Source organism: Triturus cristatus, chromosome 6 (assembly GCF_964204655.1).
Source record: "Triturus cristatus chromosome 6, aTriCri1.1, whole genome shotgun sequence".
Taxonomy (NCBI): Eukaryota; Metazoa; Chordata; class Amphibia; order Caudata; family Salamandridae; genus Triturus; species Triturus cristatus.
Window position 1 is genome coordinate 1683749574 of NC_140589.1, and position 24113 is coordinate 1683773686.

General features: G+C 43.3%; 1 protein-coding gene across 1 annotated transcript in view; it reads right to left on the reverse strand.

Moving 5' to 3' along the window:
* The window catches only part of LOC146821824 (serine/threonine-protein kinase Nek2-like), a 95361-nt gene that overhangs the window by 60318 nt on the left and 10930 nt on the right, over positions 1–24113 (reverse strand). The window contains exons 2-3 of the mRNA XM_085609384.1: positions 12510–12727; positions 3155–3395 (exon numbers count right to left, since the gene is read on the reverse strand). Coding sequence (XP_085465510.1) covers positions 3155–3395; positions 12510–12727 — 459 coding nt within the window. The remainder of the gene's footprint in view (positions 1–3154; positions 3396–12509; positions 12728–24113) is intronic.

Consider the following 24113-nt stretch of genomic DNA (forward strand, 5'->3'; position numbering starts at 1 on the left):
ATGACACATAATGTTTCCCCTTAGTGTGAGGCACTTGGAGCATATATCTGTGTGTACCAGAATATGGCCACGAGACTTGAGCATCTTGATAAAATAAGTGAACATAATCTTATTTTGTATTTCCACGATTTTCTTCTGCTCGACAAAAAATAGAGCAACAGTCATTGAAACATGTTCTGTTGTCATTGCAATTAAGGATCTTCTTAGTCCGTGTTGCCAGCGCATGCATCTGTAGTGTGATTAGGACTTTAACTGTTATACACTACAATATGGCTGCATAATATGAATGCATGATTCAATAATACAACGAATTCTTATTTCAAAGCAATTCAATTTAGTTCCATCGACAAATGTCCACGAACTCTTTACGTTCCAAAATTAATTGAGCCCGAGTCGTTTAATCATGTCCGTTTTATATTATAACTAATGTTTGTATAAGATCGCGTTTCCAATATATACTGTGCATGCAAACAGGACCTAAACTACTGCGCCTGACAATATGGCCGCTAAACATGAACATTTCGATCAAGCCAATTAACGAAGTCCTATTTCGGTGTTCATACACTTTGAGAGAGTATTTAAAGCCCGCAATGGCGCGACGCAGGAACGCCAACTTTTGCAAGTTCGGACGAGATGCGGTCGCAATTCTTGACAACGGGTAAGAGAAATACTGCCCAGTTATCCGGTTGAATTAGATGTGAATGTTACATATGGGGACCAGGACGAGGTCGGGTGCTTATGGCAGAAGCACAAGATGTGTCTCTCTCAGGGAAAACAAGTGGAATTTGGAGATGCAATATGTTGCACTCTATAACGATTCAAGAGTATGACTTGCACTATGATTCGATGCCATATAATTGGGAAATAACTTGGATGAAACGGTCATGATAGTTAGTCTTCACGTTGGAAGATTGTTGATATTAGCGCTTAGGGGCAGTGTAGTTTTTTTTAAATACTCCGACATATAATCATTAAACTTGAGGTGATCATATAATGGTTTTGAGAATAGTGGTTTATTTGTTTATCTCAACAGTTTGGACGTAATATGGTCCCAAGAATGACGCATTTATACCAATTATGACGAGAACTGATCGATTTCACATGTATATTTACAGTTGGATATCAGATGGGATTAAGTATCCAACACTGATAAGGTACTGACTGTTTTTGGCTTTTCTAGATTTGCGCCTGTTATTCAATTTGCCCATATGGAGGGTTATATTGGTAATTCCCATCCAAAAAAATCTTTGGATCTTCTTGCAGAATTATTACGATAACATTAAGCAGGAAGTGGACACTTGGAGAGACAATAGATGTAGAATTATCCCGTTGGAGGTGAGATTTACTGTCTCACAATCACAATTTATATTCAAGGCATACTTGTGTGGCAGGACTAACAAAATGGGTGACACTCGCAGTGGACAATTCAGATCTATTCTCACTCACAAATCACTGGTGATGTATAAATATTTATATAGCTTGTTTACTTTGGGATTATACGATTGGTCTATTTCACTCTTTTTTGGTGAAGGTTTAATCTCTTTCCAATGAGATTTCTTTTTGTCCTTTGTATACTTCATATTGATGTTGTGGTCTGTGGTAACGATTATGGACACAGGTGTCCCCTCCACCTCTTTAACAATATGGTCCATATATATATGTGTATAGAAAAATGTGAATTAATTAATGTTAATCTGCTGATTTGTATTAGTGAAGAACAAAGTGTTGATTGTTCTATATGATCTTTACAGCCTTGAGGAAGCCCGTTGGGCGAAACGCGCGTCGGCTGGCTGTTTTTATATGAATTTGGAATAAAAGCCAATTAACAACTCAACGTGAATCAAATGAACTTTTATACCAAATCAATAACTTCTTGCGGTGTGCTACAGTGTTCTTGGTTTTGAATTGAGAGTCAATTGTGATCTCAATGTTAGAGATACTTGAGGTGGATAAGTATCAAACACTATTAGCACCCGATACGCAATATCTCTAATACGATTTGTGATGAACCATGCTTTAGAACTTATGATGATGTGAAAGTCAATATAGCATATCCACCTTGTCTTCCTTATGTATAAATGATCTAATGTGGCATTACGTTAGGCCACGCATGCTGCACTTCCAGTCGAGAGCATGGAGCTTTTGACAGACTTGCCTGGAAGGCTTTGTGGTTTCTCTTTTCCTAATTATAACAAACTAAAGTTAAACAAAATATAACTGGCACGCAATAGACATCCATCTAAAAAATGCAAACAGTATCTCTAATAACCAGATGTTAAGGGGGTAGCCCAGCCCTCTCCTTGTGGAGAGGCACAAGCTTTGCACGGTGCGGGACTAGCTCATGCCTTATGAGGCTTTGATAACTATCAGGTGACGATGCGTAGGTGTGATGTGTAGGTGATTATGGAACTTTCAGCCCCCAGCGGCAAAGGAAGCCAAAGTGCCGGTCACCCTCTCCATTTCCCCCACTTCCTGGAAATTAAGTCATAGTTTCAAGGCAAAGATAGTCCTTGTAACAGCTTCCAGGACATGCCCAACAGCAAAGAAATAATTCAGCTACAGAGTGAAGCTCCCTAGAAGTTTTATTTCAGGTTGGTTGTTGGTTATAGTGTTAAAATGCCAATCGCCAGATGTCGATGCCTAAAATATCCGCTTTCTACAATACAATGTACTACTGCCCGTTCCTAAAATAACAGCCCGTTAGTACCAGTCAGGTATGAAACCAAAACTTGCAAAACAAGCAAAACCCAAGCAAGAGACAATTATCTATTAGATAGTAGCGCTCTAAAAGCCCGATGCCTAGAACTGGAGGATATGTACTGTAATGGGTAGGAGTTTAATAAGCAGAATTTGGTTCTACAAAGCTTTCCAATTATGGCTTAGAATGCAGGACATCCCTAAACAGAATACACATAAGAGGGGTGGGGGGGGGGGGGGGGATGGTGTTAGTTTAGTGAAACAAGGGATGAATATAAACTAGTGCAGAAGCTGCAGATCAAGCCATTTAAGCATTTAGGTTAAGACAACCAACTTATTTTTTAACCACCAATAATAGCCTTTTCATAGTGGAGCAGCATTTTACCGCAGTTTCATAGTTTTGAGACAGAAAATTTACAAAATTACAAAAAGAAAAAAGGGTATCTCGCATACTTACAGGAGACATGTAACAGGGAGTCCCGACAAATGATTTGGCAAAACTGTAGTCATGGCGCAAGATCCTAGCCAATCCAAAATCCCCAAGTTTCACATTCTGTTTAGCATCAAGGAAGATATTAGCTGGTTTCAAATCACGGTGAAGAACAGTGTGGCCTCCAAATGTTCGTCTATGGCACTCTTTTAATGCTGAAGTCAGCTGGGCAAACACACGAAGTATGAAGTCTTCTTCCATGTAACGGCTGTAAAGGAGAAAGGAAAAACAGGAAGAAAATCCTAGCTTTAGAAAAGACTCCATATTTAGCACATTAACATGTAGTTACCTTGCTAGTTCCCATAGCTCCTTGTCGGAAGGGGCTCTGCAGCAACTGAGCCGGCAGGGGTAATTGGGTTCAAATACGCATGTCAAATAAATAAGTATTAAGAAGCCCCAGAACCACAGCCCATGTGACATATTCTAGAATGCGTAACTGGAGTGAATGAGGCAGTATTCACGATTAACTGGCGATAAAAGCTTAACACATTTCAACAACTTGTCCAATGGCCAGGCAAACAATACCTGCATTTTAGATTAACTAGGCAATTAGACAAACCCCACAAATTCCATTTTAGACTTTACTCAACCTGAAATGCTGATTTTGTAAAGCAGATATTTCCCTAAGTAATCCAACACAGAACACATGCTGATGAGTTCTTTAGAGCAGAATAGAACACTATATACACATCTGGAGTCAAGAAACTTGACAAAAGACCAGCACTTGGCACCTTAATACACGCCATATGTGATTTGAAAGGCAGCCTCCCCATCATGACCTAGGATCTTAACCCAGTCACACTTTGCTCCAAATAATACAGATCTACGCCTGGTTAGGTCTGAGTGTTTTTGTAGGCTGCCACTGGGCCAGGCTATTTATGGAATTTTTAAAGTGCAACTCTATCTACAGTGGCCCCAGCAAGTTACAACTAACAATTTAGAGTAGAAGGTCATATCAACTTTCAATAGTATTCCAGGGAAAACCGATTAGCTGTGACCAGTCTACAACGCAGAAGCATACCATATTAAGTCTGAAAAGATTGTATATTTTTTTTGGGGGGGGGAGGGGGGTACGCCAGGCAACTACATCAGTAGCATAGCATCACGTGCCAATCAAACGTTATACTATCGCCACCCAGATAATGGGTGTCCCGATTCAAATTTGCTAGGCACTGTAACAGACTGAAACAGTAATAGTTACAAGACTCCTCCTTGGCAAACCCCTGCTGCACTATGGAACTTTCTTCAATGGTCAGACATTCCCTTGCTCACCCTAGTGGCTTCATGCAAGTTGTGTGCATTCAAGCAAACCATTTAGCATGCCACCACCAAGAACAGAGCAAAAAGCAGTCAGTCAAATACACAATTCAAATCTATAAAAGCCATGAACAAGGCATTCTTTAGTGTACCGTACTGGATACAGATCAGCAGCTCTCAAACGTGCCCACCCTTCCTCGAACTAACATGTAGATCACCATGAATAAATTAATACTGTCCACCCATTCTTGTAGATCACCATGAATACATTAATACTGTCCACCCATTCTTGTAGCCAATTCTGGAGCACTTACAATACACTTTTACCAGCCTAGTACAGCAAGGATATTGGGCAATAATTTGCCTCGTCAGGGAAGATTCCCTTTTTAATCTGATTTCCAAGAGGCAGGAGCCTTATTGCTACATGCGGTCAAATAATGATACCAAGAATGGTCCCCCGATGACAACTGGATTTACAGCTCTTGTACAGATGTGCCACTTATGTATTGTGTCGTATTGATTCTTTGCCACATTGGATTTCATCCTTACTATATAATTTGACTGCATTTGTATTTAGGTTAATATTTGTGATATAATTTGGTTCTCTTCAATAAAAAGATTTTAAAAATGTTTTAAAAAAAAAGTCTGAACCTTCAATATTTGCTTTGTACAAGTCTGTAGACACCAATTAAGGACTGGGTCCTTATTGGACTAGAGACAGGCAATTACTACTTCTGCAGTAGTAATAGATATAGCTCCACAGTCTCCACTATTCTTTGTGTAGCAGCCTATTGGAGAGATTCTCCTCTCCAATAATTAGAACATAAAAATACTGAAATACACCCATTCACCTGGGGCACTACCCATTTCAGAAATTGGGCTTTACTTAATTGCCCAGATTGTGCAAAACTGCATTTGTGTCTTGCACAGCTAATTTTCATGCTGCATATGCTCTGCGGGCACCTGCAGCAGTGCAGTGGTTCTTTGACAGTATACCTCGGCAGAAACCTTGACCAATTTATTTGAACATTAGGGATTTCTTGGAGGTAGCCGGACTCACTCCAGAAACGGAGCAAGGTTTAAGTTGAAGAGAGAAGTAAGCATTTGAAGCAACAGACCCAAGTGCCAGCACTCCTTCAGCCTTTCTCTGTGGCACAAATAATCTTCCGAGAAAGCCTACCACATGACTGGCAGAAGCCCCCATTCCACCAAGTTTAAGGGGGTAACAGGATGAAGCATGGATGGCAGACCTCGCTACGTGCCAGCAAATGCTGTACCATAAATCTTCCACTGCACTAGTTAGCTTTAACCTTCTCTTTAGGAGCAACCACTTACAAAAGGAGAGATTAAAGTATATGATGGACCACCAAAATATTCGTATGAATTTAAGTCACCTAAAAGAAATTAATTCTGGAGCTAAAGCATCTATTGATGAAACGTGTATAATTCCAAGGATGTAGGGACCGAATGTAGGGGGTGCTATGGTTCTGTGTTCCCTGCATGGAAGCTGGGGTGGGATCTTTGACAGTTCCTGCCGGGACGTTGAGTTGACAAGGAATAAAGTTACCTGCTTGCATCAGTGTCAAGCTTCCTTTCAGTGGTGACGAGCTGTTGTCAGCTCCAATATTTCCTTAGTGGTGCATCTCAATTGGGAATTCAGGTTGCAGAGCCTGAAATCTCAAAGATTTCAGAGCCTAAACAGGTGGGTGTATGCCAGACGAGTGAATAGCTCGAAAGCATTGGGCATCAACGCTTTATTCTTCAACGCATGCACGTCACTCAGCAATCAGCTTCTCTAGCACAACCGCCATAGAAAGACTTTGCGCACAATGCCCTACATGAGAAAGTACTGAACACGTTCAAGCGATGAAGGAATTCTAACATGCATGTCTAGTGGACATTGTGAGATTGGGAACCCTCCCAAAGTGTGCACCATTGCCTGTAGAAACACGCATCGCGTGTGCAACATGGCGGCCAAATATGCATTGGAAGGAATTGAATACATTTTAATGGGAGTTGCTAGAACAGGCCTGAGTGGTTCTTTGGCTACAGGCACACTGGTATTATAATTGTGCGAATAAATACAACAATTAACGGTGACGGACACCTGTGAATTGCGGAAATGGAAATAGTCAAAATTGCAGTACACTGTTAAACCTAGCCTGCATCAGCAGTCATTGACAGGCACACCTGAAGAGTGCAACAAAAAAAAGTGAAAGTACTGGTATACTTAGGGGAATATTAGAACATTGTGGCAGCAACTCATCCACGTAGACCACCTGATGGAAAAAATATTAGCGCCAACACCATTTTGCATGTAGCAGGAATTCCTGCATGGAACAGGAAACAGTGGAAGGAAACTTTTGAAGACCATTTAGAGGCAACTGACGGGGACACATTTAAGTCTAAAAAGAAAAAGGCCTTTCAACATACAATTTGGATTCAGAAGGCAGGAATATTCTGAAAACCTTGCCCCTGGAGATAATTTGCGTCTTCACAGTTAGAGGAGAAGGAGATTCTTCAAACAAGATTGATAAATATGCCCATTCTCAACACATTGGATAAACTATTTAATTCAAGGCGATAAAAACCAACAAAAAACGTAGTACTAGATCATAAGTTCCTTCAACGCTCCCAAATGCCTGGGGAGTCAATTGACGATTTTGTTGCCACACTCCGAACACTTGCTGCTACAGATAATTCAGAGATGAAATTATTAGTGATCAATTGGTTGAGAGAACCAGTAACAAGAAAGTAAGAAAAACGTAACTGAGGACCAAGATTTAGAGACCGTTCTAAAGTTAGCTAGGTGCATTCTAAAATGTGTATGAAAGAAATTAATGCGTAACATGCACTGAAGTGAAACATCAGACTATGAAAAAATTCTAAGCAACCCATAAAAGGAGCTGGTGCTGGTATTTTCCGTAATCCTGAACTCTTACCATCCAAGTCAAAGACTGAGAAGAATGGCACTGGATGTTTCCGCTGTGGCAGCAGGTCCCATTTAGAAAATGTTAAATTCTGTTCAGCTATAAATCAAGCCTGTTTTAAATGTGTCAAGAAAGGGCACTTTGCACATATTGGACTCCTTTGCAAGTTGTCAAAAGTATTGAGGACTATTTTGACTGAGGAGGATAGGAACTTTGTACTAATGTCATCTTCAATAAGTCAGGATTTGAGTCCTGGAAATATCCATAGAGGGTCATGCAAAAGGAACAACCCTTCCCCCCCCCCCCCCAAATTTGAAATTTGATCGAAAATATGCTGTGGGACCACTTTACATTGTCAAGGATAGTGCAAATTGATTGGGATGAGCAAGGGGGGGGGGGGACAGGAATTGATTTGGACCCAATCATTCTTACATAGCATAGTCTAAACAAAAATGAGTGGAAAGTTCTGTGCACAATTATTGCCTTGTCTCCCCAGTTAAAGTAAAAAAAAAGTTACTGCATTGAGTCAGTCATGTACAAGCAGAGGAGTGGATCAAGGATTACCCGGAGATTTTTAATGGAGTTAGGAAAGCTTAATGATTTCCAACATCACAATTTTATAAGACAATGCAAGGAGGGGTGGACCAGAAAGTGCCATTAGGATTGCATGATGAATTGAGACCAATTAGAAAGATTGCATTTATAAGGCATAATTGAACCCACTGAAGGGTCAGAATGGTTGGCTCCCATCGTACTAGCATGTAAAGCTGCTAAGTCTACGAGACTGTGGATCTAAGATTTAAACCAACTTTTGGGAAGATCACCAACCTTTACCCAACAATAATGAAATGCTGGAACTTTGGGTGGTGCTACATTATTCACTTCCATCGATTTATATTCAGCTTATCAAAATTGAGTTCAGCAGGGATTCTAGACACCCAACACAGTTACGACTTAAGGGGCCTATTGGTATATCTGTATGCCATTTGGCCTGGCATCAGCATCAGTCTTATTCCAACAGCTGATGAAAAGTTTATTTAAAAATATATATGGGGTCATGTTTTACCAGGATTATATCTGGTGAAACAGAGGTGCAACATAACAAAGTGAGGGTGTGTGTTAGAAATCATTAAATCTAGTAGATGGACTCTAAAGAAGGACAAATTAAAGTTTTCCCAAGAAGGTGTGGATTACTTGGGCTATCATGCATCAGGAAAAGGAGTTAAACCATAAGTGAAGATCTTAGATACCATGCCAAGTGTTCCTAGACTGAGACAAAGACCAGCTTGTTCATTCCTTGGCACAGTAGAATATTACTGCAAAGGTGTTAATTTTTGTAATAAAACAGCACGTTTGCATAGGCTCCAAAAAAAAAAAAGTGGCATTTGTGGGATGATGAATGTGAAAGGAATTTTTAATATTCAAGAAGGAAATAGCAACAGCCCACCCTCTAAAAGCTTTTGACAATGATTTGTGTATCATCCCCCTCTGATCCTGATGATGCAAGGCTTGCTGTGGTGCTTATGCAAAAAGGGACAATGGGAGGGAGGAAACCATCCGTTTCACATCAAGAACCTTAAGGGGATCAGATTCCACATATTCTACTATAGAGAAAGAGGCTTCGGCCATGTGGTGGGGAGTGCAACATTTCAAGATCTTCTTGTGGGGGTAAGGAATTTGTTTTAAGAAAGGACCACAAACCCATGGTGGATCTTTTCACCACAAAAAGTGGGGGTAGAGCTACCACACATTTCCAAACGGCAATACAGATCGCATGAATTCCATTACAAACTGGAATATGTGCCAGGGGCAAAGAATTATGTAGTGGGTTGTCTCTAGATTGCCGGAGGGGAGTGAAGCATTACTGGAAGGGATGGATGATCCTCAGATATGTGTAGGGAGTTCAGTTAATGACACCATGAAGGGGGTGTTGTATGAGCAGGAGTGGGTGGAAGCTGTGTTGAATGACAAGGAGTTACAAAGCTGTGTTGAATGACAAGGAGTTACAAGTAGTGACATTTTGTGGTGAATGGTTGGCCTATCAAGAACACCCCAAAGATATTGAATCTTTACAAGAGTGGAGGAGGAATGGTCTACTGAGAGCACCATGTGCAGGAGTGGACAGTTGGTTGTTCCGGGATGACCATACAAAAGGAGTGTTGGACTTAGCCCTTGAAGGGCAACTTGGGATTCATGCCATGAAGCAGAGTGTAAGGGAAGTTTTTTGTTGGCCATGAGTAGACAAAGCTCTCAAAAATTATGTCTGAGAATGCTGCATGTGTGTCATTAGTGATAAATTGCAGGTGGCGTGTCCTTCTCCTTTCAACCCTATCACAGCTAAAAGTAGACCTTGGAGTATTGGTATTTGAAGTGTCTGAACCTTTTGGGTTACAGGTAGTACACCTAAATATGTGGTGCCGGTAGACTAAAAGTGAATTTTGTGGCCAACAAATTCCGGTGCGATCATTAGATTCTTCAAGGAAGTGTTTTGAGAGGGTTTCCCCAGGGGATTTAGGGACTGATAATGGTGCCCAACTGGTATCCAGAGAAATTAAAGGTTTTCTAGAAAATTCAGGTATAGAGCACATTTTAACTTCCCTGTACCATCTCCACAGTAATTGTCTGGTGGAGAGGATGAACGCAACATCAAGGACCAGTTACAGCTTGCATTCCAGGGATTGCAATTGGAAAGAAGCAATTGGTAATATGTTGTGGGCAATAAGGACTACCCCTCACACAAGTACAGCAATATCCCCTTTTACATTACTGAGAGCACAAGGTAGGGGGGTCCACGTTAAAGAGCAGCTATCTAGGAAACTGTTTATATGGTAAAAATGCCAAGTGCAGTGGATGCAAGGACTGTAGTGAAGAACAATCACAGGACTTTGGCTGTTTAGGTTGGAGACTTGGTAAGGATTAAGAGACCTGGTTTTATCTGCAAGGGCTCGACGGGCTTTCCTGGCAGAGTGAAAGCTCATGTAGTGGTGCTGGAAAATGGTAAAACGTGGAACAAGTGTTTTTTTCCCCGTAGTGCCACAATCCAAAATGGAGTTTGTAGGCAGAAAATGGGGGTACAAATAGAGGTTAGTCCTGATGACAAGTGTGCCAATAGCAAAGTTTCGGGTAGAACAGGGTCGAGTCTTGGGAAGCTCAAGAATTTACACAATGTACTCCGCAAAATATTTAGTTAATGCTGTAGATGTTATAACCTACATTGTGTTTGTTAGCTTGTAAAAAGTGGAATTTATATTTATTTTACAGTTAGTGTGCATTTGTTCATGATAATTTATTGTTTTACTCTTTACACAATCATTTTTATTTTGTGAAGGAAGGGGTGCGTGCAGGGATGGACTGTAGAGGAGGCTATGATTCTATGTTGTAACAACGAAGGAGTATGCAGTTCCTATAGGGGATGGAAAGGAATAGTGGAGGCTGGGGTGGTTAAGAACCCCGCTCTGAACTAGAGCCATGGTGTATCCCAATATAGGAAGTGGGGCCATCACACACCTGGTTGGTTGTCATGCTTCATCATAGGACTTGCTCCTAGTCAGTCCGGCGCTACATGCCAGACGGGCACCCTATGAGGGGCTCTTTGGTGGAGATCATTTTCCCAAGCCGTATGGGTGAAGTGCGGGTGTGGGGCCTTGTGGTGTAGATGTGATAAGGAAATGCGTAAGAGGATAAAATGAGGCGAGGTAGTGCTCCAAAATGAGTTTAATCTGCGAACCCACTGGTCTCAGTTAAAAACATCAAGAGTGTCACCGCCAATGATAATGATCAGAGGTGTCTAGGAATGCGTAGTCCTGCAACATGTTTCTTGCCTGTTGTGTAAAGAATCACCTGGCAATTCATCAGGACCAAAGGTTTTGCACTATCTACACAGTGGTTGGTTTGTAAAAGTGGACCAATCACTCAGTCAACCTAGCAAGGAGGTACCTTATTATATGAAATAGGACCAACCCGACTTGGGTTGGTATCACGCCTCATCAACTAGCAGGTAGAGGAATGAGCGTTACTAAAAGTTAACGTAATGAGTTATTTCGGAATCAGGTACCGGGAACCTACCCCTCTGTCATGTCGGGAGGATTACACAATGTACTCACCAAAATACTTAGTTAATGCTGTAGATGTTGATGTACATTTTGTGTTTGTTAGCTTGTAAAACACATATATATATATTTTTTTTTTCTTCCCCCACAGTTAGTGTATTTTTGTTCATGATAATTTTTAATGTTACTCTTTCCACAATCATTTTTATTTTGTGAAGGAAGGGGTGCGTGTAGGGATGGACTGTAGAGGAGGCTATGATTGTGTTGCTGGCTTTGAACCTGGGGTGGGTTCTTTTTGTTGGCAGTTGCTGCTGAGATACTGAGTTGATAAGGAATAAACTTACCTGTTAGCATCATGGGTTTGTCGAGCTTCCTTTCGAAAGATTTAACACTTACAATCACTGGGAGCCAGCATACAAGAAAAACAATCAAGAGCAAGCAGATGAGGGCCGAGTTTGCATGTGGAATACCAGTAATATAAAACACACCTGATCCTTGAGTGCCTGAATGTGTCACCAATTAGGTCTTTGTTAGCTACCACACTTAAGCAAAGTACTACAACATTTAGAGTGAAATGTTATGCACTGTGTGTCTGGCCCAAATGGAAGACAATACATGGCTGGTCAGTCAAAGCAAACAGGTGAATTAATAATTAAGTGGGCCTTTATAATAATTTAGTTTATTTGTGACAGTGGTCGATTCAGGCCGAGGCAAGCTGCTGGAAGGCAAACAGCTAGTTATAAGGTTGGTCTTTCCAAAATGCGAGTGAAAGTGAAGGTGTGGTTCACTCAACCGCAGTGGTTATGTAATTATTGGCTCAACTTGTCCATTTAAGGATTTTATGGCCTCCATGTTTGGGCATTGGCCAGGTAGGAGAGCTGTGGAGTTGTTCAGGTGGGTGTAACGCTGCTAGGTTTGGTGAGTTTAGACCAGAGCACTTGGGTCTAGATCAGGGGAAATTAGTTCACTGTTAAATTAAAGTATGCACAGACAGCCAATGAGTCGGACACAATTCAGGATTACCCACTGGCATATTTGCAACAGGCACTCTAAACTAACATTGTCAAACCGGTTTTACAGGCATACCTTTGTTTTGCATACTTTTCAATTAAACGAGCGAGGTCTCCTCCTTCACAGTGCTCCATCACCAAGTACAGTTTGGCTTTTGTTCGGTCGTAGATCCGGTCGTAATATCGAACAATGTTTGGATGCTTCAGGTCACGAAGTAAATTAACTTCAGTATTTAGCTGCTGTTTATTGGATTCTGGTAAGTGCCCATATTCCACCTCTTTCCAAACAAAGATCTATGGAGAAAGTAGATAGATCAAGAGAAATAAACTGGGTGAACAATAATAAACTGGAGTTTGCGTCTACAGCTAGCAAAGTTGATCAGCATCCAGTGCAACTCGATCACCAAATTAACAGATATCAAAATCCATCCTACGCAATACCAAATACTTTACAATGTTTAGCCTCAAACCCCATATACATAAAAAAATTTAAACAAGACTATCAAAATCTGTGTTTAGGAAAATAAGCTAACAGCAGAAAATTTTAAATTGCAACACAAAAACACAGAATCATCAATTAGGCAACTGGCAATGTGTCATCAGAATTTTTTTTTTTTTTATGCAACCCGTTAACCACCGTGAGGTAACGATCTGTTCATAGGATAGTTTGAACTATTATCCACAAACACAAATTGCTGATAGTTTCCTCAGGTTTTTTTTTTTTTTAAGTTAGCTGCAGCCAAATAAATTATTAGAGTCTGCAAATTAGGATATGCGCTAAAGACTTAATTCATTGTTCGTCGTCTCACAAATACACAGCAGCGTTTCACCATGCATGGGATATTGGAACAAAACAGCAATATCCAGCAATGCCTCCTTTAGTCCCATGACAAACCTTTGGCAACAATACAAATGTTGCCCCATTTATTTTGAAACCGCCTCATGGCATTAGAATGCTGGGCAGAGGGAAAGTAATGTTCAATAAGCGTCTCATGGTTTATTAATCTAAACAAGGGTCATTGACCAGAATAATTGGACCTCAGACTCAATTCTGCAACAAACTCACCAAAAATCTCATTTTAGAATTGCAAGGATTAGCACATTCTTAGTTCATGGAAACGGAGTTCTTTAAGCATTAACTCTGGATTATTAGAAGTTTACACCCCAGGTACCCCCCTCCCCCCAAGGTACAACTCATCGATATTGACCCCAATTCCAGTTCCAGAGGTTCCAGTACAAAAGACATAGCTAGGAGATAACCCTTACTTCAAACATTTCTCATTTCAGACCCCATTCAGGGAGCCACAGGGCAGACAGGGCCATCTTGGCTCCATCTGTGGTGGCTGAGATGGTTTGCAACTGGTGACCCTCCATCTACGGCTCTGCAAAGTCGACCAAGTGCAGCCCTTTCCACGCTCTGGGTCAATACAGAGGTGTGCTCTATGCTCTTTGCAGTGGTCCTCCTTAAAGGAACCATCTTTGGATACCTTTTGGCACGATCCACCACAACCAAGATATACTGGTTACCTGAAGTTCTCGGGAGGAGCCTGGGGGCAGGGGATAAAACTGACCAATGTCAACTATGTCAGGACTCGAAGCGAGGATTATGCCTTCTCTCCACTTTTATTAACAGCAGCCAATTTTAACAAAACTACATTTCCCATGAAACCTTGGGAAAAAAAGGTAGTAAAGAAAAGTGTCCAATCAGAAACAGTCCCCAGCCCTCCAATCAGGGAAACTCCAGCTCCAACATAGTCTGTCCTCACTGGCCCTTCCTCTTTCCGAGTGAGTCTTGTCCTTTGAAGTGCCATGTGTGAAGCCACGGGAGCATTTCCGCTCCTATGCAGCTGATTGCCTAGGTGCGCTTGTATAACCTCCCGCCGCAAGGGGGCATGGGAGGCAGCAGGACCCGTGCTTTTCAAATCAGAGGGGATTAAACGGCGCGTCATAGTCCCGACGAGCTCTGGCCTGAGGACGCCTTTTGGTGTAGCGATCATGCCATGAAGGAGTTACCGTCCGATCGGAGTTTATTATTAATGTTCTGCTGCCCAGGCACATTTTTTTGTTCACGAACAGGAAGCGGAGTCAGTATTGCTTTCTAAAAACAGCCACATTGCTTTCTACAACACCACGTGGGTGTATATATGGCGCCTGACGCCAGTTTGGGCACATACCCAGGTCAGCGGAAGAAATATATATATTTTTTGTGCACTAGGCATTATTGTGCCTAGTCCCTCTAAGAGTCAGCGAGATCCTCGCATTTTACACTTGGCGGAGACCCAGCCCAACAAGGTAAACCCTTTTAAGGACAGCGTACCCAGTCTATCACCCAGTCCCAATTACCTACACTCATCTACTTTCGTAGTCCTATGGGTATGGACTATGAGGAGGACTCCCATGGAGGGGAAAAAAGACCCTGGCAGACCTCCCTTGGGATTATGAGTTCTATGAAGCAGTAGATGCTTCAATTTACAGAGCGGTGGGCGAAGCCATGACGTCCTTAGAGGGGAGACTATCACGGAAGATAGACCAAGCTCTAGCATGACGGTCTACTCTCCTCATGGTTCCTGCACCCCAGTGGTTTCCCCGACTTCAGATACCGCTCTTCCCCTGCTAAGCGCGCTCGCGATACAGGGTGGTGCCTTGGACAGGTTCAAACAAGCCTTTCAGGCTACCCAACCACTTCTGCCACCTGCATGGGACGGTTTGTCAACCGCACAAGACGCTCTGCACACCGAGGACGCAGGGGATGCAGACGCCGAGCCCTGCCCTTCCAGACCTTGGCTCCCTTCTCACCCCTCCCAGGACAACTTGGACATGTTCGATCCTGACAAGATCCACCCCCGCTCATCGGATTGGGCTTCGGCAGATAAGGTTGCCAGCTATGTGGCAATGCGCATGCGGAAGCCTTTGGAGAAAGAGGCCCTTAATTGCCTCTGGGTAAAGTCACCCTTACGGCAGAAGTTTACACCCGTATGGCCACTTTCCAGCAAAAATTAATGAGAGATCCTAAAAAAGGAATGGACAGGTCCTGGCGAGCGTGCCAGGACAAGCTCTTGGACGTTTTAGGGCCCCTCACAAAGATCTTGGACATGGCCGAGAAGGCCAATTAGTCAGGGTCCCTAATTTTCCTCAGAGTCCCTTTTAGGGTTGGCACAAAGGGCCATTGTGCTTTTGGGCAATGCCAACTGTGCCCTTTCCACTGAGCGCCGCTCACCTATTAAGTTAGACCCCAAGCTTGAGGACCTCGCTGACTCAGGGACAGAGGCACAAGGAGGGCACTTTGGGGAGCCTTTTGTCAAGGAGCTTGGTAAAGTCCTCAACACTTGTACCTCCCTTGACAAGGCACAGTCATCCAACAAGGTGTTTCCCCGGGTTTTCCGCAGGGCAAGTCGAGATAGGGGCAGCACCAGCCATTACTCCAATCAACCCTCGAAAGGACTAGGCTCCAGGCAGGGTGAATATCAAGACGAGTCCCGTTTTGGCAACTTCTACCATGCAAGAGGCAGGCGAGATAAGGGCAGAGGATACAGAGGAGCCGCGGCCTCAACCAATACCGGTGAGTGTTCTCCCTTATTCCCCGTTAAAGTTAAGGGGGAGGCTGGGGCATATTTTTCAGGCCTGGACTTACATCACTGAGAAAGCATGGGTGTTGCAAACTGTTCGAGGTTTTCACATAGATTCTGTGCGAGATCCTTTCCAACAAGGCAGAACCGTCCCATGCAGTTATCCCTCCCAACAGGAATCCTCCTTAGTGGACCTGGAGGTCTCATCCCTCCTAGCCAAAGAAGCTATTGTTCCCCCCACTAAACATCCCAGGGGATTCGTCAGCAACATTTTTGGTGGACAAAATGGATGGGGGCAAACACCCTGTGATCAACCTCAGTGAATTCAAGTTAAAGAAATACTTAATTCGGTTTAAAAAGAAGAAAAACCATGAGATTACAAATTTCACAGGAAAAATATAAAAAGAAAAAAAAGTCATTATATTTCATCCACACCCAATTGTTTTCCGAAATTTAAAAACATTTTTAAAAAAGCTTACAACTACGGTCACAGATAGAACAGTGTCCAATCGTATTTCTAAAAATGCTGGGCGACATTGGTTTAATTTCTGTTCTTTGAGGAAAGGTATGATGAGTTGCCTACGAGGTAAAGTATAAAATTTACAAAAAAATAAAATATGGATGTCAGATTGGGACGAAGAATCATCACACGGGCACAAGGGCAAATTAGACTACCATAAATTCATTTCTGGGAAGGTCAGGAGTCTAAACACAATATTTAAATCTAAAACGGGTCAAAAGAAATTGTTCATAGTTAGACAACGGCAAAGTTAGGTATGGTTGTACTTGGATATGGGTTAACAAACAAAGATGCAAAGATACTGACTTTCTTCGCTTCCTCTTGTCTTCTTATGTCCTCGAGGTATTCCATACATAACTTAGACAATAGGTTTCTGGATATACTATACATAGAAAGTGGGTCTTCATAGTATTGTTGACAGCCAATATTGACTATAAAGTTTGACAAAATTTAGCCAGTCAGACATACCCACATTATCCAGATTTAAAACATCCTGTAGGACAGCCCGATTCATAACACTCCCTTGTTGTCCATACCCTATGCCACAAGAGTATGGGTTGGATTCTGATAGTATCAGATATATAAGGTAGGCCAAGTTCAGTGTTTCATATGTATGTCGCGACACTTTGAGGAACTGTCAGGATGTACCTCAGGAACCTATTCTCAGCTTTTTGAATTGTCAATATTGGAATACCCCCAAAGGGCCTAGCCATACATAGCTACCAAGGTGCATGTGGCTTTATATATTGTTAAAATTTCTTTTATCGGTTTCTTACCCAGTTTAATAAAAAAAATTCAAGGCCATTAGGGTTTTTTGGAACAAAAAGGTTCTGGCCTTTACCGCACTAGTCCATGCCCCAGTGTCATGGAACAAGACTCCAAGATAAGAGAAGGTAGGGACAGTTTCCAAGGGAACGTTATTCAAAAACATTCTTTTATCCGCTTCCTAGAACCATTACCACAGTACATAGAGAAGGTTTTACTACAGTTGACCTTCAAAATCTAGACTAGACATGAAGATCTCAAATGATTTAACCAAATTTTGTAGTGCCATGGGGGTACGGGCCATCAGGACCGCGTCATCCGCATACAGGAGCGTGGGGACAGACCTCCTCCCAACCTTAGGCATATCCCCGAATTCCTGCAGAAGGTGGCGCTCCAAGCCATTTGTGTAAAGTAAAAATAGGAAAGGGGCCAGGACGCAGCCCTGGCGCACACCCCGGCCCACCTCAAACCTTCTGGTGCACTGACCCCAGTTACCATAACGGACCAAGGCTGTAGCCCCAGAATATAGATCTTTAAGGAAGCGGACAATGGGATCTTCCACACCCATTTCTTTCAAAATTGCCCATAACTTGGCATGTGATACACAATCGAACTTCGAAGAAAGGTCCACAAACGTAAAATACAAACGTTCGCCCTTTATCCTTTGATTGGAGGATCATTAAATTTAAACATTGTTCGATTGTGCCAATGCCCTTTTGAAATCCATATTGCAAATCGCTCATTAAATCATTTTCCTCGGCCCAGCTATGAAGTCTTGCCAAGATTATTCTCCCAAGGATTTTTATGGATGAATCCAGAAGGAAGATAGGTCTATAACAAACAACTTTGTCTCCCTTCTTATAAATGGGTACAATGATCGAGGTGAGCCAAGACTGGTTTAAGCCCCTTGCCAGTGCTGCTTTAAAAAGTTGTACCAGCATTGGACCCCAGATCTCGATATTTGCTTTAAACAAATCTGCAGGGATCCCATCCGGCCCTGCTGCCTTGCCACCCTTCATTGCTTTCAGGCCCGCAATAACTTCCTCCAAGGTTATTACGAGTCGTTCCGCCCCCACATCCACATTAGCCCTTACTGGAAAATCTATACTATGGCATAGATCTTGGGACATAAAGTGAGAAGTGCTCGACCCAATCCTCCTCAGCAATAGGAATCTCTATACGTGCTTTGGAATTATCATAGAGGAACGGGGTATTTACAGCCCTCCAGAATGCAGATGCATCCTTGAGTTGTGAAGCTTCACATAAAGCTACCAGGGCCTCTTTTTTAATAGTATTTTTCCTATTTTTTTAGAGATTCATTATATTTTTTCCTACAGCCTCTTATTTCAATAGGATTTCGTGGTATCCTGTGAATTGCACGTTTTAAGTCAATAAGGGTCCGGGTACAGAGATTATCGAACCAGCTTTCCTTACCCCTAGTCCTCTTCCTAACCTCCACCCACAGATTATCCTTTATTGTAGAGGCTATTATATTAAAGTGCTCAATTATCATCTCATGATCAGACTTTTCGTCCAAGCAAATGGAAAAACTACTTGGGCAAGCATTCAGCAGCTTACCCAAAAACATTTCCGGGACCACTTTACTCCATTTTAAGTTGTACCCATTCTGTCTGTCTGCCTAAAACTACATCAGGGACAGTACACATAATGGATACATCTTCAAGCCCATCAAAGAAGGGATTATCAACCTCCAATATTTGGGGCAGGTGATCACTTAACGGTAAGTCCAAAATGTTTGAATTAATCTTGTGGTTGCAATTATTTGAAGCGATAATAAAATAGATTGTGGACTGTGCTCCTCTTCCAATAAATGTGGGCACAAAGGTAGGTTTTTGAGCAATTTCATTAACATAACCCAAATCATACATAAACAATATGTCATTTAGTAAATCCCCAAGCAGAGTGATTAAAATGAGATCGATTTATCTCCTGCTCAATTGTTAGACCGCAGGTGCCCTGTTCGCCCCTAGGGCAAAGTTTGCAGTTAAAATCCCCTCCCTATACGATCATGAATTCCCTGGGAATTTTATCTGTTTCATGTTGTATATCCTCCCTCAGCATTTTTAGGATGCTAGGGATTTCTTTCCTTGGAATATGGTTATAAAAATTTATAAGAACACTAACCCCCTTCTTATTACTTAGGGTGATTAGTTGATAACTAGATTTTGACGTAAACTGGATCTTGGCGCATTTGAGCTGATTCGAAACAAGGGTGAGTAAGCCACCCTTAGCTCTTCCATGTGAGCTGCCCTCTGCCGGAGTGAAGAAACTTTTATAACCATTTAAGTGTACTGGGTCCGTAGACCAAGTTTCTTGGAAGGCCATTATATCATGTCCATCTATAACAATTTCCCAAGATGGATTTTTTGTTCTCTCCTTCAGTCCTGCCACATTCCAAAAAAGGAATGTGCAGGTTTTCCTTATTTCATTGTCCCCGATATCACATAGGGGCCCTTTATCCTTTTCCTTTCTAAATTGCTTATGGCGAAGGCCTTCATAATTTCCCCCATCCTTAACAGGTATGCTTACTACCTTACAGCAATCTTTCCTTATGACCGCATTAGTCACACTGAGGACAGTTTAAACTTGAGAACTGTCCTCATTGAAGGCCAGTGACCCCTGTACGTTTATATTTTCACTAAAAATATCGTCAGGCCCCCCTAAGCCTAGCGTTAGTCTGTCACGAGTATCCTTCTCGTGTCAATCCATGCATTCAAGGCCCGAAAAAACCTCAAACCGGTTATGGGTTGGTATATTGTGGGCAAATGGGACCATGCCTCTATTAACCCACAGGGAATTATCACCATGATTCGGGCCTCGGATGCAGGGATAGTGCTGCCTAGGATGGGAATTAGATAGATCAGCTGGTTGCAGCATTGGGGTCAGGCTATAGTCATAACACATAAAGGCGGACCTATTCACAGGGTGCCTTTTTACCTCCTGGTTCTTGCAGTGTTGGGCTAAAGCATATGGGTAGAAGTAATTTAGGTAATGGGTGGAAATGGAGTCGTTACTACTTGGATCAAACCAGTCCCCAATGTGCCTAACGGCTCTAGGGTCTTTAAAATTTACAATGATCACATCCCCAATTTTGTCTTTGGGGCGGACCCCCACCCAGTTGCAGCGCCTAACGTGTAGAATTTCCACGTTTATGTGGGCGGGCAGAGGTCTATTGTTGCTCAGCCAATAAATAACTTTATTTCTTAGGGCTTGATGGTCTTCCCTATTTTCCAGAGGGAGCACAGGCACGCCCACCATAACAATCACGTAAGGGGCAGCTTCCGGCGGTAAATCTACCGCACTACGAGGATACCAATTTTTATTGCTAATGCTTCCGACCTCGTTGTCCTTATTTGCGTTATTGGCCTTGTATTGTAAAGGTACTGGTTTTCCTTCCAAAGCCAAATTAGCCATTGTTGAATCCCCTGCTTTGCTTTGGGGTTCCATCCTATTGGCAGACTTTGTCAGCAAGGGCACGGTTGACTCCTTAATTTGAGAGGGACAAGAAAGTGTTTGACTACTCTGAATAGGTTTAGGGGTGGTCGCGCAACTTAATGGAGCTGGTGTTGGCACTATCGGCAGTTTTACAGATGTTTTGCTAGAGTTCGTGTTACCCAAGTTACTCGCCAAGACAGAAAGTGAAGATGAATTTTCTTCTACTTTTCTGAATTAGATCCAGGTGCGCATTAATCATCATGATTTTATCAAAAAGGGGCTGCATAGAAAGTTTGACCAGGTGCTCAATTTTTTCCAAGAGGTCACCCTCGTTAATGGCACGGCAAATGGCCTAAGGGGGGGGATTGATGGATCTTTCACGATCCTCAAAGTTGGATACAGGTTCCTCTGAGAGTTGTCCATTTGCCGCTCCAACAATGGGCCTTCCCCTCTTTGCTTACAATCAACTTTATATGAGGACGTGTCTTTTGGGGATGAGGAAGATATGGGTGAGAATCCCGGATAATATGACCCCCTTCATCACTGCTAGTCGAAAAACTTGGCAAGAACTCGCAGGTTTTATTTGGCGTGCCGAAAGGATGATCATCAATACGAGGGCTAACCAGGAATTCCCCCGCTTCCTCCACAACCCCGGAATTAGGTAAATCAATGTGATCTACTGGAAGAGTAGAGGGGTTAATCATTTTAGGAATCACAGTCCCAGTGTCCCCCGTGGAGTGGCCCTTTTTATGTTTCGTAGTTGCTACTCTTTTTTGGTTAACATTCCTCCTATGCCTCCGAAGTGCTTTTTTAAATTTACGCACCGATTTAACGGGTAACGGGGCATACTCGGAATCAACTTTAGGATTAGCTAATTGAGCAACATCTCTTATGCACCTGAGCTGTAATCCCAGCACTAGTAATATGAATACTAGGGGCATGTATGTCTACCAGGGTGTGAGACAACTCTTCAGATAACGTGATGGGGGTATCCTTTCCCAGGGAGGCCCTTCTGGCAGTATTAATCTGATTTACTTTTTTAATTAGGTAGTTATCCAAGGTGCCAACCCCTTGCAGTGTAATCGCATTTTTACCCTTAGTCATCAGGTACTAATAAAACTGAACGCTAGCTACAAGCGATGTACCAGGTACGTACACGATGCTATACCCGGTTAAGCAACAATCTGTAACCCCAGAAGAATAATATGAGCAGAACTTGCACAAACAGGGTTTCGGGCCCAGTCCAGTCTCTGCAGGCCACAGAGGGCCCGCCCTTTGCCCGGGCTTAGCCCGCGATGCGGGGGGCGGAGATATTTTTAAAGCGCCTAGTGCGCAAAACCCAGGGTGTCCGCCTCCGGAAGTAGCAGCAAGGGAGCCTGGGCACCGTAGTCCAGCAAAGCCTCCACACAGCGGTCGCCGCTAATCCCACAGCGACAGCGGGAGGGGAAACACAGCAATCAGGGACTCGCCAGCCCCCTGGAAAGCGCCACAGGTAGGGAGAACACCACAGGCTGTATCATGCAAATGAGCGAGCAGGAATTCAACGAGTGGCTGGTCTATCCCCACTCAAGATGGAAGGAATTCATCTCCTCAGGGATGCCTCATGTCCTTCAGAATGGATGGTGCGTATGGACCTTAAAGATGCCTACCTAGTGATTCCAGTCTTCCCTCCCCACGGGAGGTTCCTCCAGTTCATCTGGCAGCAGCAGACGTTAAGAGTATGAATACCTCCCTTTCGGTCTGTCATCGGCCCCTTGGTGCTTCATCAAGGTCCTCAAGCTAGTGGTGGTGTGTTTGAGAGCTCGGGAGGGGGCGGGGGGGGGGGGATAGATTTTTTGGACGATCTGCTCCTTATGGATGCATGCCCTCTTCTGTGTCATCTTCGGATGGCGGTGGATCTTCTCCAGAGCCTGGGCTTTGTGGTCAACGAGATTAAATCGGTTCTCACTCCCTCAGTAACTTAGGTTTCTTGGCTTTGTAGTAGACTCCACTTCCTCCACTCTTAGTCTAGCGGCCAGGAAGGTCTCAAAGATTCAACACGAACTGAGAAGATCCTTATCCAAGCAGCAGGTATCACTCCGGGATTTAGCCCCGATTGTGGGCCTTCTTTAAGCTTCCATCTAGGCCATCTTCCCAGGCCCCCTCCATTTTCGAACCCTACAACGCCTCAAGGGGTGCATTTGCACAGAGGGTGCCCTTACTCCCACAAGGTGGTTCTTTTAGAGGAGGCACATGAGGAAATTCAATGGTGGCACAGCACATGGAAGCCTGGAATGGTTGGGTGATTCAGGTCAGCACGATATCTAGTGATAGAGTCCGACGCCAGCACAGTAGGCTGGAAAGCCATGTGCGGTGAATTTTCTACAGGAGGATTGTGGTCTCCAGAAGAACGGAGACTACATATCAACTGCTTGGAACTCCTAGCAGGCTCCTTTGCTGTCCGCGAGATTCCATCCAGTCATCTGTCCTCCTAAAAATGGACAACATAACCACGGTTCGCTATATCAATCACTTAGGGGGAAACGAGGTCCAAAGCCCTCTCCAACCTGGCTGCAAGTTTTTGGCAATACTGCCTGGATCATCAGGTGTCTGTCATGGCAGAGTACCTCCCTGGACAGGAGAACCAGGTGGCAGATTTTCAATCCCACAATTTTAGGCATTCCAGCCTCTGGAAACTGGACCCAGACATATTTCAGAGGTTGAAAGACCTTTGGGGTCCCTTTGATAGACCTTTTTGCCTCAAGGCTCGACCACCAACTCACTCTGTTATAAAGCTGTAAGCCAGATCCGTTGGCAGTGCCATGGACGCCTTCCTCCAGGACTGGAAGCAGGAGAAAGGGTACGCCTTTACCCCCTTCGCAATGATCACGAGTGACAGCTCAAAACAGGAGGCAACGAGCAGAGGTGATAATAGTCACCCCCTTTTGGAGCTCTCAAGTCTGGTTTCCAGGTTCTTCTAGAACTTTCTTGGGATTCTCCAATCCTACTCCCCCACTTCCCAGATCTCCTCCTGAGCCCCGACTAAGTTCCCCATCCTCTGATTCAGGGGAACTCGTGGCTCATGGCGTGGAAGATTACAGGAGACAATGGGAGGTCCCGGGCCTTTCGGAAAAGGCTGAAGAGCTCAGGTCCAGGGCTTGGGCAGACAGCATGGTCAAACGTTACAGGTCTGCTTGGGGCAGATTGTCCCGCTGGTGTGTGCGACTGAGTCTCAATCCCTTGGACGCCGATGTGGTCCACATTCTGGTCCACCTAGCCTCTAGTGGTCTGGCATACAGATCAATAAACACCTTTCGCTCAGCCATCTCAGCGGGTCACATGCTGCTTGACAATGTGACAGTTGGAGCATCCTCTCGTTTACAGGTTGCTCCAG